This window comes from Mirounga leonina, unplaced genomic scaffold, assembly GCF_011800145.1.
Source record: "Mirounga leonina isolate KUSES-001 unplaced genomic scaffold, KU_Mleo_1.0 Mir_268, whole genome shotgun sequence".
In the NCBI taxonomy this organism is placed as follows: domain Eukaryota; kingdom Metazoa; phylum Chordata; class Mammalia; order Carnivora; family Phocidae; genus Mirounga; species Mirounga leonina.
The window spans coordinates 3,413,054-3,427,450 of NW_023270649.1; the positions used below are offsets into that span (position 1 = coordinate 3,413,054).

General features: G+C 42.7%; 1 protein-coding gene across 1 annotated transcript in view; it reads right to left on the reverse strand.

Annotated features, from left to right (window-relative positions):
* Positions 1-10,132: 10,132 nt before the first annotated feature.
* The window catches only part of NLGN4X (neuroligin 4 X-linked), a 14,938-nt gene continuing 10,673 nt past the window's right edge, over positions 10,133-14,397 (reverse strand). Inside the window, exon 3 of the mRNA XM_035029673.1 lies at positions 10,133-12,224. Within this exon, the coding sequence (XP_034885564.1) occupies positions 11,375-12,224 (850 nt within the window). The 3' untranslated portion in view covers positions 10,133-11,374. The remainder of the gene's footprint in view (positions 12,225-14,397) is intronic.

Genomic DNA, 14,397 nt, shown 5'->3' on the forward strand with positions numbered 1-14,397 from the left:
TATAATTATATAGAAAATAATATAAATAAAATTATATATAATAAAATTATATATAATATATATTTAATAGCTAGTATAATACTAGGATATATACTAGGATATATACTAGGAAGATATATATATACACTTACCACTACATGTGAATATATATTAAGACTTGCTGCTGATCAAAAAATTTAAGGAAAATTTCCAATAACTTTGTGTTCCACAAAAATCTTGGGAAATCGCCCAAATGGTAGATTTTTCAATGTTATCCCTTCTTCTTTTTATCCTCTGAAGGATATAATTAGCATTTACAATCCCAGTAAGGCATGCATGTGGGTGTACGTGTGTGGTCATGATGGGGATGCAATTCTAGGAGTTTCTCTCCAGCACTGACATCTCCTGCTTCTTTTGACAGCAGACCCATCGTGTCTGAGACACTCCCACCTGCTAAACGCAGCTTCCTCTCTGCTTTACCTCCTCCCCTATGTTATCGTTCAGTGTGATTTCCTAAACGTTCTCATGTTCTCCTTTCCCTTATGGCGTGTCCTCGGGTGTCCCACGTGCAGTCTTCCCCCAAAGTGAGATCAACAAGCACTGTCTTCCATTTCTCGTGCATCCCCCCCTGGACCTGGCGGCGTGCTAGCTGTGAAGATAGGAAACGAGTAGAGAAAAACGGAAAACACACAAGGCCGGGTTGATACACAGAGTTGCTGAGAGGCCAGCAAGAGAGAGTGACTGCTTTCTTCAAGGAGTGTCTAGGAATAAACCTGAGAAGGAATCACATGACCCAGGAGCTGTTGAGATGTATAGGAGTTTATAAAAAATGCTCAAATCTGCAATTTTGTTTTATCTTTACCTGGACCTAGGGGAGCAAACTGGTCTAATACTGTCCCTTGTTAGCAGATAAATGCATAGAAATTAAGTGGCTGGTCTGAGGTCACTTGACCTTTGTTCGGACGGAAGCCGGAGAAAGGTCCCGGTCACCGGATTCTGGCTCACGGCCCCTGGGTGTTACCCTCTTATCGAAACTCACGCTTTGCAGGTTAATTAACCAGCTTCCTTAGCACAAAGATACAAGTCATTCCCTCGGCTAGTTGGGTGTGGATTTATTTCCATTGTTGAAAAAGCAAGAGAGCTTTTATTTGCCTTATTGATGTATCTCTTGTGATCATTCATTGATTAAAAATTGTCCTCCAATTGCCTTTACTTAAAATTCTGCAAGAAAGTGTGGGATCTTAACACTGTCATTATTCTGCAATCACATCTTTAAAAGGGCCAGTGAGACCACTAGTTACTATCAGCGTCCATTGCAACCAAGAAACATAGCAAATGTGTTCTTTGTATTTCCCACCTATAGCTCAATCGTAAATAAGGGCGTCAATGAGAAGCTGCATTTTTTTTCTTTTTTTCCCCCATTGCACATGAAAGATCATACTGTCTCTACCTTGTACATCAAGGGACAGGCTACCAGCTGGTTTTCGACTGAAACCATGCAGAATAAAAAGAGACATTCTGCATAGCCGTATTTTATAAAGTATCATTTCATACTATTCCAACAACTGACCCTTAATACCGTATTTTCTTTGCAACAGACTAGAACAAACACATGATTTTCTTTTTCCCATTCAAATCTCAGAGGTGTTTGTCCTGACCGCCAACTGCATTATGCTTTCTCTTTGATGCGCTTCTTTAGTGAGCGCTGTGGACACCCATCCCTTCCAATAAATGAACAGCCCTCTCCGATCTGATCCCTCGGGCTGGAGGATGCCTTGCCGGTCCATATTGGACCTGCTGTAGTAAAGAACACGGACCTACCTTGCTTGCCTGCCATTTCTATGCACCACGGGTCTTATGGAGGAATCTTTAAAAATGTAGCATAAAACAGAATAGGGTTCGTGACACCCATGTGAGTAGCCTCATAGGAAGGTTACTTCGAGGTGATTTTGGTATCACAGTTCCAAAGAAAATGAAGATGGGATGTGTTTGGGGATGAAGACAAAGAATGTGAAGTACACAGAATAGAGACAAAGGTTTGCGTTTTGTGGAAGTAGAAGATTTAGGAAGAAAAATCCCCGTAAGAGGTTGAAAGGAAAGGGTGCTGAGTGAATCCAAGGCACAAAGTACCACTGATGTTCTTTTATTTCTAATTTCCTCTCTTATGTCCTTCATCCGAGCTCACGATGAAATCCTTAATGAAGAGCTTCACTCAGCGCCCTGCAGCCGAGATAAAGCCTAGGGGGATAGGAAGGGTCGTGGGATCCATGAACGCCAAAAACCAGTGCTTGGGCCGTGAAGAATTGGGTTTATAACGAGGTTTGTCTGTGGTTTTGGATGTTGTTCCAAGGAAAAGGGACTCGTGACACAAGGGTTCCTGCATGCGGATTAGGAAAGTTTCATTAGCAACGCTCCCTTTCCAGAGCCTTCTCTCTCTCTCTCTCTCTGCTTCATCCCTCCTTCTCCTTCCCGGGCTATTTGTGGGCTCCCCCTCCCCAGTCACTGTTGTTTTGCTTTTGACATGCTGCTCGTGCAGTGACCGTAATCTAATGTCACTGTCTTTGACTTCACCTCTACGTCCAACACGCCCATCCTGGGCTCCCTGTTTGTCTTTGCAGCAAGAGGCTCTCTTTGATCCGGATCAGCATCATGATTACGACCGTTACCGTTATTACTTTATCGTGGAGGAATTGAGTTTTTCTTACTGAGGAACCCCTAGGTGTTCCAACAGGGAACAATGAGGGGAAAGGCATGCACATTTTAACAAGTTACTGAAGCTAAGAAAGCACACACACACACACACACACAATGCACAATCCGCTTCGCTGCTAAGAAAGGAAATGGGAGGAATAACAAAATCTGCATGAAATCCAACCGCTGTCCCAAATTACGTGGATTTCAAGATGAAGGCTATAGCATTCAGCGGTATGCACTTAAAGCAAGGGCTGCACCATCTACAACGAATAAAGGTGGTGTGGGCTCAAACTATACGCTGTTGGTCTGTTGAAAGGATCACTTGGAGACTGGCTTATATTGATTCTATCGTGGGCTCATATAATCAAAGTCAGATTCCTGATGCTTATTCATAGAAATACTGCATTACGGGGCGCCTGGGTGGCTCAGTCATTAAGCGTCTGCCTTCGGCTCAGGTCGTGATCCCAGGGTCCTGGGATCGAGCCCCGCATCGGGCTCCCTGCTCAGCGGGAAGTCTGCTTCTCCCTCTCCCACTCCCCCTGCTTGTGTTCTGTGTCTCTATCAAATAAATAAAATCTTTAAAAAAAAAAAAAAAGAAATACTGCATTACGTCGTTCCAACGTTTCTCTCAATTGTGGCAAGCAATAAAGCATGTTATGGTTAATGAAAGAATTAAATATGAGGCACTTTACGGTTTGTTGGTGGAAACACCGTGACAAGAATCCATACATTCTGGGAATCTTGGGTCCAAAGTGCATACAATTTCTACTATGTTATTTTCCCCAGAGATCCGGCGTTCAAAGCTCCTATGAGGACAAAGGTAAATGTAGGGTTTAATTTTCATGGCTTACAATTGAAGGTCATCGTTCCTCTAATTACAATTGAAGGTCATCTTTCCTCTAATTTTGTGCACGAAATACCAACAAGGATAGCATAATCCTGGAGATCCAGATCATTTCGTAGATTACTGTCATCTGCTAATTATTTTTTTCATAAAAGGAATGTTGCTGTTTTTCTAGCACACAGAAATCACCCAACACTCTGATACTTTTGCATACTTTTTTGCAGATAGGATGTGAATTGCTACTTTCCCTGGCCGCCCCCCCAACCCCAATAATTCATTTAAAATACAAAACTTCAGCTCTCCACATTACATGATATCTAAATTAACAGAGAGGCACATCTTAAAATGTTAGTTTGGGCCTTATGTCTGTCTCTGTTAGTGTGTTGGATACATTTATATGCGATTACAAAGGGATTTGGAAGAACAAGGTTAAAACGTGTTCTTTGCTGAATTGCATTTAGGTCTATAATAAAAATGTGGTAATGGGTGCCCAGGGCAACCAGATGTCCTGCTAATTTCTTTCTCTCTCTCTCTCTTTCTTTCTTTCTTTCTCTTTCTTTTCTTTCTTCCTTCCTTCCTTTCTTCCTTTCTTCTTTCTTTCTTTCCTTTTTCTTCTTTCTTTCTTTTTCTTTCTTTTCTTTCTTTCTTTCTTTCTTTCTTTCTTTCTTCCTTCCTTCCTTCCTTCCTTCTTTCTTTCTCTTTCTTTCTTCTTTCTTTCTTTCTCTTTCTTTTCTTCCTTCCTTCCTTCCTCCCTCCCTCAATTTCTTCCTTTTTTTTAATCAGGATGATGCCAGTTCCTGGGATCGGGCCTCCATCAGAGTGTGGATGCTCCTCCAGGGGAAAGAGCTCCCGAAACAGGCACGTGGGGTTGGTGCCTGTAGTCGGATCAGATAATACACCTGCATACATCTGGGAAGTGGGGTTCCCCCTGCTCATGGGGACAGCTCAGTGCACTGGGGTTCGTGGCATTATGATAATAAGTGGTATTTCACAAAGCATTTGCTGAGGCCACATTGCTTAGGTCACCAGCACACCTGGCTAGGAACAGGGCTTCTCTGTGGTTTCTCGGCATTCAAATGTGGCTTCTTTCAAAAACGGGTTTTATAACGCACGCAGTAAACATCTACAGCAGGTCGCGTTTCCTTCTTCTTAGGTTATGAATTACTTACCCTGTTTCCTTGTGTACCTCCGTCTCCTCTATGTTCTCTTACCTTAATAGGCCAAGTTTCCTGTCCTATATTCATCCATTCAGGTGAGATGCAACCACAGCAGGTATCTAAAAATATTATTTCAGCAAAATGAGATCCCAGTGATTAATGACACATAAGGAAGCTAAAATTGTAAGACAATAGGTGAAACTGATAAATTATGTTCTTCTTAAAAAAATAAAGCAACACTCTACAAAATTTTTTATGCATCAGAATGTGTGTCTATGTATTTGTGTGTGTGGGGGGGTGTGTATCTGGGGGTGTGTCTACATGAAAAGAGTTCTAAAATCTAAAGCTATCCATTTTCTCAAGGCAGAGAGAGATGATGGGCTTTTCTTTTTTTTTTTTTTTTTATATCTTCCAGAATTATCTACAGGAGATATTTCTCTACTAACCAAGTACATTAGAGACTAGATAAGCACTCAAAACAGATCTTACCACTGAAGCTTTATAACGCTTCCAATATTTGCAATTAAGCATCATCTGATTCCCCAGTTTTTTAAAGAGACATCTTCAGGGGTGTATATTGGGGTGCCAGAAATGTGTCTCCCCATTTCCTTCTTACATCCATGGAGGCACTCGATTCCAAGCTCCTGCATTCAGGACCTGAGAAGGAGGGGCTTAGAAGAGCTTTCTTTCCAAAGCTTCTGCCGGCTGAAGCCCCCAGCGGTTTTTCTCATTACCCGGAAGCTCCAAGTCACTTGTATCAGGACCACTGACCTTCGACAAGAGGTGTGAAGACTTTGCTTTAATGCATTCCGTCTGTTCCTCCCAGCTAGCTGCTTCTGCGCTTTGGACTAATGTATAAGAGCAGACAGACTTCCGGTTTTTCCCTAAAACCCTCGCCTCGAGAAAACACAATTATATGTAGGTTTTCTAAGTATGCTCTGCAGAGAAAGTATTCCTTTTGCCGCCTTAGCTGAGGCTAGATTTCGTCTGATGGTTCATGGCTCGGTCATGGTGGGCACCACCAAAAATGACCCAATATCTGCTTTTACTCCAGTTTCTTTGCGGATGACAAGTCTCGACCTGCTCTGCTCCTCTCCCTTTCTGCCTAAAAGTTATCAACCTGAAATTATCCTGAGCCATGGACCCAGAACAAATTCTTGCTCCTTGCAGCCCTCCTAAAGGACCGCTCGGGATAAGCGCACATGTGGGGTCCTCACCCGATGGCTTACCCTTCTTGCCTTTGCTGCAAGTGACCAAGCTCACTCTGGATGACCAAGTGCCTCTGGTCCTCTCTGACCACTGTGCTTGATCAGCTCTGGAACATACAGGTGTAAAATGGCATTCGCTCCCATCCCTGTCCTCACCACCCCCAAGAGGGTGGTCTTAATTGCTCTAGCTTCCCACTGAACACCTTTCACTGCCCCCTCCCCCCCACGGAAACCCCTGATTGTGACCATCACGGCTACAGCTGGAATGAGCCCCCTAGTAGTTGGGGGATCCTTAGGAAGCAAGATCTCCATCACTTTGAGAGGTTGTTGGAAATGGGGAGACTGCAGCCCAACAGAATCGTCCAACATCCAGAATAGCCCGACATCCAGCACATTCCCTGGTAGGGCGGTGGGGAGTGCTCTTAAATATGACAAATAGGTTCACACCCCTTCTGTGCAATCTTGCACTGACTCCCGCTTGCATTCAGGACAGTGTGCAAACTGCACGTCTTGTGATTTGGGGCATTTAATGAGCTCGATGCTGTTCCCCACACCCTTCCCAGAGACACCTTCTAGTTTCCAGCTATGACCACAAAGCTATGGTCCCCCACACGTCCTGTCTTCTCAGTTCGAAGGTGTACGGCTGACCTCCCCGAGCACTCACCACCACTGTTAAGTCACATGGACTCCTACCTGTATTTGGAGACACGGGGTTTGGGGGAGCTTCCTAGAGAAGGCTGGCCACTCCTGGCAGATGGGGTTGGGGGGTGCGTGTAGACTCCTCTTGGCACGGTGGTACCGTCTCCAAAGCCTACTTACACTCCGTCCCCGTACTTCCCCATCTTTCATGCCCAGTTCTAGGATGGAAAGAGTGTTTCCTTTCATTTCTAATGCCACCCCCAGGACATGGCCTGGGGCGATGGACATGCTGGGTAAAGGTTTGCTGGGTGAATCAATGGGTGAGGGGCTCAGTCGAATGAAAGAATACATCCATTTTTTACCACTCTCCAACTTAGAACGGTCAAGAACGCATCCAATGATGGAGAAAACAGTGACTTCCTCTACCTAATGTTTGCTGAGCATTCAGTTTTACTTTGTTTTATTTTTTGAACTTTTTCAATTTTGAATTCATGAAAATGGTGTTTCCATTAAATATATATTTATATGTATGTGTATGAGTATATTCACATGTATAATACAAGTAATATCTACATAAATATGTAAAATATGTAAATATATAAAAATGAATATGTATGTTTATATATTTATATAAAATATATAATGTATATTTTATATATTTACATAAAATATATTTATTTTATATATTTATATATTTATACATATTTATATGTAATATATATTTATATAACATAATATATAATATACATAACAAATATATATAAAACTCTATGTAATTATTTATATATTTATATATTTAATTTATATATATAATGTATTATATGTATTGTATATATAAACTATATACATTACAGATTATATAATATATGGTATATGCTATATTTTATGTATTTTATACTATATTAAATATATTTATATTATATATTAGATATATGTATATATAAATTTGTTTCATATACTTTAAATTTAATAAAATATATTTTATTTATATAATTATACATAATGTTTTCATGTTTTATATAGAATATACTTAGATATTCTTATTTATATATTATTAATTCAATTGAATTAATAATGGAATATATTATTAATATATATATATATATAACATGTAATCTATATATCCTGTTTGCCTCATACTCAGCAAATGACCTGAATCAATATATAAATGCAGCAAACAGTCACAGGATTTGCTGGGGTTCTTTTTGTGATAATTGGCTCATTCATGATGCCATGCATGCCCGTGGGGTAGAAATTCCTGCTGTCTTATTGGTGGTTGGGCTTGGAAGCAGGCTATGACCCTTTGAACCTAAGTTCTGCTGCCTGGCCACTAAACGTTTCTGACCCTCAACTCCCTCCACTTTAAAAAGGGGGTAACACAGGTGCGTGTCCCTGGGGGCTCTCGTGAACGGTGAACAGGATAGGCGATGGCCAGATGCATCGTGAGCACTTGGCAAATTTGCTCCCCCTTCTATGGTGGGGATTTTCAGCCTCTTGAGATCGACTCAGAATTTCTGTCTCTTGAAGATTTACTCAACGGAGGCTGTTTGAAAGCTGCAGGGCATGATTAGGTTGCACACGATGTCAAACCCAGCACCATGAGAACAAAGGGGCAGTGGGAGAAGTCATAGATCCTAGTGTTGCAAGTCAGAAACGTTCAGGAAACATCAGCATCCTCTTCCAGGGTTTCCTGGATCCTCCAGCGTTCAGGCAGGACATCCCCCATGATGACACAAACATCGTGCACCAGGAGACACAGTAAGAAATCCATCCACTATCAGTTGAGTGGGTCCCTTTAGGTCTGATGTACCACTGAGCTCTTAAAACGAAAAAGGCAGTGGGAGCGGGGGAAAGGAAAAGAGTAAATAAAATAGACCACCTACAACAAAAGAACGGACGCTTAATTATTTGCACAAAGCATTAGAAAATACTGTGATATTTTATTATTAAAAATGCTGCTGAAAAGTTTATACATATGTGTCCAGCCATATATATCTTCTATCATTACTTAAGGCAAAATCAAAAACAAAATTGCAAAATAATAACCCAAGAAACCATTAAACCCTGCGTGCCTGTGAAGGTCAAGAATAAAAGCCTAGGAAAGTTGTTTTTTTTTTTTTTTTTTTACTTAATTTTTTTCCCGTTTTTTTTCTCTTTTTTCACTTTTTTATAGATAGCAAGTATATTTTATTCTCATAGAACTCTATGAAGATTCTATAACTTCTTTCCATGTAGAAATAAGATATCCTTTAAGATGTATTAAATTTCTTTTGATCATATCCTCTGTAAAAGCTAAAGTTATTCACTTAACAAGAACTCTTTTTTTTTCCCCCTTATCCAAATGTCACAAGCCTGACACATTAGTGTGCATATTGCTAGCAGAAGACAATTGGAAATACTAAACAAATATTGGAATTCACATTACAAACATACCGGACCCACACTGATGCTGAGCATCACTTCCCATGGTAGATTGATGGAGAGCCTACTTGCCGTAGCCCAGGTGTGTGTGTGTGTGGGGGGGGGAATACACAGCTTGCAGAAAGGACCTGACGATACCTTTAGAAAGTGATGAATTAATTGGGGGACAAAACTTGTATCCGTGACACCTCTAGCTGCAGAAAAGGAGTGTGGTTTCACCATGTGCAAAGTAGGGATTGAAAGAGTTCACATACGTATATACAGACAACCACTCTCCAATTTAAACCCAGATAAACGACAGGACTGATTGGGTGACCTCCAGGCGTTTCTAAGGACTGTCTTTTTCTAGAGGGCGTTTTCGAACACGTCGATGGAGATCACTGCAGGTTTAGCGCTGGGGCGGGGAAGGGGGGAGTCAGTTTGCGAAGGTAGTGCCCGGGGGGCAAAAGGACGTTGGACTCTTTTTTGGGGAGAATCCCCAACTCAGCAATGACTTCTAAGCCTGGGTTTCCAAAACAACGCCAGTCGAGCCCAGAGGCAGTATTTTCAAATATCTTTGGCTACTAATTCCTGATGTTGCAATAATTCTCGAAAGACACAATACAGAGTAACCACTGGCTATGTGTTCCTTCCACTTTAGGACACTCAAAATATTCGTTCAGGAGAAGGAAAAGGACGACGGGAACATGGGAAGGTGTCGGAGGGCGAATCTCCGGTCCCCAGCTTGCTGATTTAAAATGGGTGAGTAATTTCCGTTATCTTACCTCGACGGTCAAAGCTACCCTAACTTCCCGGAAAACCCATGCAAAGCACTTTTTAATGTTTTGTCCTTTTCTGTGGGTGGGTTTCGTGCCTGCAAATAGTCATTGATCAGGGTCTGATACACAAGTCCACGAAAGGCAGGACTTTTCAGACAAGCATATGTTTTACCCGATAAATGATAGAAAGAATGAAAAAGTCTTGCTTACTGATAAATAAGGGACTTACTGCTTAAACAAAAACAAAAACAAAAAAAAAGGAAAAAAAAGAAAAAAGGAAAGACACATGCCCTCGCTTCAATCTGATTAGCTAAGCTGAGCAGGTAGTTCAGCAGCTTCAGCCTTCTGCAGCTGTGGGTGAACACTGAGCCGTATTTACTCGGCAGGGCACGGCCCCACCAAAGGCAAGCTTTCTTTCCTTTTTTGGCAGGACCCTGGGGTGGGAAGCAAGTCTCCCTCAACATATTCAAAGAACCACAACTACAGACCGAGATCTGTGTTTTGTTTTTCCTGCCGTCACTCTGTGCGTGCGTGTTTCTAATTTTTTCCGCAAAGGTTTCAGTGGAGACTGCACGCTGGGGATCCGTCCTGGCGTTGCAACTTCGTGAAGCTAACACACGAACATAAAAGTTTTCTCAAACCACGGTCTCCTAAGAATGCTGTTGCATGCATTTGTGCAACCCACAGAGGGGGAGAGCCCCACCCCACAGAGAGTCTGGGTCCGCGGTGCCACACCACATCCTCCTACAAAGGAAATGCATTAGAAAGCCCCGTGTCTTTGCTTACCACAAGGAATTAAGAAGAAAACCCTCCTGTGTCCGGGAGGAAACAGAGGTGAATGACTAAATGTATATATATATTTATATACATACAGACCACAATGAAAAGCACAATCTTGGTAAAAGCTCTTTCAAACTGAAAACACCAATAAAAGCTTTTTTGTTGGTTGGTTGGTTGTTTTTTTTTTTCTTTTTTTTTCCTCTGTGTGCGTTTTTGTTTAAACTCACAGCTATATACACTTTTTTGTTCTGCTTTTTACAAAGTTTTTTTAAATATAGTTCAGGCCGGCAAGACATCTCTTTGCCCAGAACTATAGGTATGTTACTACATAGTCTGCTCTTTTGATAATAAAATTCTACTTTTCCTCCTCTCTGGATTACAGCTCCGTATGCTGGGTAAAAGCCCACAGACTCTTTCCTTCCATAGAGCCATCCGTCATATGGCACACAAAGAACTCTTTTCTGTTGTTTGTTTTGTTCTGCTTTTCGGGTGTAATTAAAAAAAAAAAAATTTTTTTTTTTTTTAAGTGTCCCTGGCTGAGTTCCCCAAGGGTCAGCTTCGATCGTTGCATCGGAAGCATCCAGGGCCTTGAGACGGTGATGTCCTAGTCCCACTAAACGGTCGCTGGAGAGACGGGGATGGTAAAGCAGTCCTGGAACGGCGATGTACACGTTTTCACATTTCATAGGGTCAGAAGTTGATCTCGTAATACTGGGAAATGCCAACAGGATGGGTCCACGGGGACACAACGGCGGCCCCGTTGCTTCTTTTGTTTGTTTGTTTCTGTCCTAAGTCAGTGGGGTGACAGACATTCCTCGCGTGGGGATGCTGCTTCTCTCTTTCTCCCTCTCTCCGGTGGGGGAGGAGCCGAGGAAGGGGAAGGGAACCGCACAGCTATACTCTGGTGGTCGAGTGTCCGTGGGGGAGATTCGTACTGTTTTGTCCTCCACTGAAGGTGTTGAACGTGTGCAAAGGCTGAATCCCCGTCAGTGTGTTTGGAATCATGGTGATGGTGTTTGGTGTCATGAGTGGGATGTCATCCGGAGAGCGGCGCAGCGTCAGGGTGTAGTCTGGGGGACAGGTGAGCCTCAGCGTGTCGTGAGCCTGCAGGGACTCGCACTCGTGGTCGTGCTCCAGCTGCTTCATCTGCAGCGACATGATCTCCTCGTTCTGGATGTGAGCGATGTCGTTGGTCGTGTTCCTCTGGGGACTGGGGCGCCTGTGAGTCTCGTGGCGTCTCTTGTCCTTCTTGTAGTACAGAGCCGCGAAGGCCAAAATGTTGAGGAAGAGCAGGGAGGCCCCCACGGCGATGGTGACGCTCAGTTCGGTGGAGTAATCCCGTTTGGTTTCGATGAGGACGGTTGTGTCCTCGGGCCCCGTCTTATGAGGGTCCTTGGAGTGTTTGGGGTTGTTAGCGGGAGTGATGGCTGGGCGTTTGGTCGTGGGCCAGATCTTGGCGGGAGACCGCCGGGTTCCATAGGGAAAGGAGGTCATGTCAGGAGGAGGGACCTTTGTGGTGGTGGAGACATACTGGAAGATCTCATTCAGGTTGTGCAGGTGGGGCACCAATTCCAGCCAGAAAGCCACCTTGGTGGCTCGGTAGTGATCCCTCACTCTGGGCTTTAGGCCAATATGCAGATAGAGCTGGTCTTTGGGGTTATACTTGGACCAGGCCACTTCCTCAAAGCGATTGGGTTTTGTATGAATGAACTTGGTGTCCTGAGGAACAGGCTGATTGGGGTCACTGGAGATAGAAGGGAGAACAAAAAAAAAAAAAAAGAGGAAGAAGGTCACACTCTTCGACATGGGACAAGTAAATCTCTTCATCAAGTACAACAGGGAATTACAACCAGTTACTCACACATGTTTATTGATGAGCACCAAGTACCCGCGGAGCGACAGACTCATTCTGCTGTCATCCAAGCATGGCTACCATTTTGTCTTTTCATTAACATCCCCTCTTCCCTTTATTTTAAAAAATAATTCCTGACGGCAGAGTTATGGCATTTCCATAACATTTGTACTATGTTTTGAATGCACCAAATGCTCTTCAACAAGGAAAAAGTGAAAAAAAAGATGGATGTAAAAAATTTTTCTGGATTTCACGTTTACCTACTTTTGAGCCATCAGTCTCAGCCAAAGGTGTTTTGCCCACACAGGGACATTTGGCAAATGTCTGGAGACATTTTTGGTTGTCGTGGATGGGGGGCAGTGTCATGAATGCGTGGAGAGCCTGGGGGCACTGTTCAACATTCTTCAGTGCACAACAGAGTCCCCCACCCAAGAAAGTCTCTTGTCACAAATGTCAATAGTATTGAGGTTGAGAAATCCTGATTTGGAGGCTACTGTTCAAAAAGTAGGCATTCTCTCTTTGCTCAAGACTGGCTTCTGGGGTGGACGAATACACAGTGCAGGTTTAATAACTAAAATGTATGTTAAAATTCAAACAAAAACAGGCTTTATAATTGCAAAATGTGAGTAAACAGTAATATGCATCATGTGTTTGCTTTCTATTTGAAAGAGGAATACTTATATACTGAGTATATTTGAAGACTGAGCCACGTCAAGATCAAACAACATTCTACTCATTCTAAGAATTTTGATAAGATCACACTTTTAGATATGGTGAAGTTAACATGTTTAGAAAAAGTAATACCCAGTGCCAGAAAGTGAGGGGTTTTGTAGATGTTAAGTGCGTCAGGCCAACTTTGAACCTGAGATTTGTCCTATTATTCACATAAGTGGGCGCAGGCAGAAAGATCGTCAAAATTAAAGGATAATCCACAAACATGGTACTTTAAATGTCCTTGCCACCAACTTTCTTAATATAACAACCAACCTCCCCAAAATATCATATTCTCATTTCTTCCGTTTATTTTTAGGGTTGGTAAAGTGACATACACTTCATCTTAATACTTCATCTTAGTGTTTATTTGTTTTGAAAATGTTGAGGACGGGCGCCTGGGTGGCTCAGTTGTTAAGCGTCTGCCTTCGGCTCAGGTCATGATCCCAGGGTCCTGGGATCGAGTCCCACATCGGGCTCCCTGCTCTGTGGGGAGCCTGCTTCTCCCTCTCCCACTCCCCCTGCTTGTGTTCCTGCTCTCGCTATGTCTCTCTCTCTCAAGTAAATAAATAAAATCTTTAAAAAATATATTAAAAAAAAAAAAAGAAGAAAATGTTGAGGTCATGCACTGCAAATGTCACCTGGTGGATGACACTGAGCATTCAGACATCACGGATGGGCCAGAACAAGCTGGGAGGGACCTGCACACCCACATCGATTGCCCTGGGTGCTCAAACTTCTCCTTTGCAGGCAACAACTTCTGGGCAGCATTTATAAAGCTACTTCTAGCCACTGCCTATCAGCTCACATGCTAGAAGACTGGGGGACGAGAAGGTTCTCTGTGAAGATCCCCAGTCCACACACATGGCCCTGCATTATGCAGGATGCACACAACACAGTGACCAACAGGTGCAGCGTTTGCTAAGGGAAGGACTTTTGCCCTCAGCGTGAGGCTGTCAAAAGCATTTCCATGCATTAACCTCTGCAGCTGTCCCTCTTTATAGCTGTGAAATCTTGAGCAAACCCTCAAGCCTCTCTTGGCCTCACCGTCTTCATCTATAGAAGGGGTGAGAATATTGGAAGTAAGTGATGCAGGTTAAATAACCACTGCCAAGTGTGGGCAAATTAATAAATATTATCCTCTTCTGCCAATATGGAAAGTAGAATACCCAAAAATCGCTCAGGGAGAGAGGACTATAAAGTCATATATGGTAATACCCACAGCATGTACAGTTTACCATATACTGTATATGGTGCATGCCGCATGGAGTATACTGTATACCACAGGATATACGGTATACTATACACCGTACATGGTATTTACTGTATACCACAGGATATACGGTATACTATA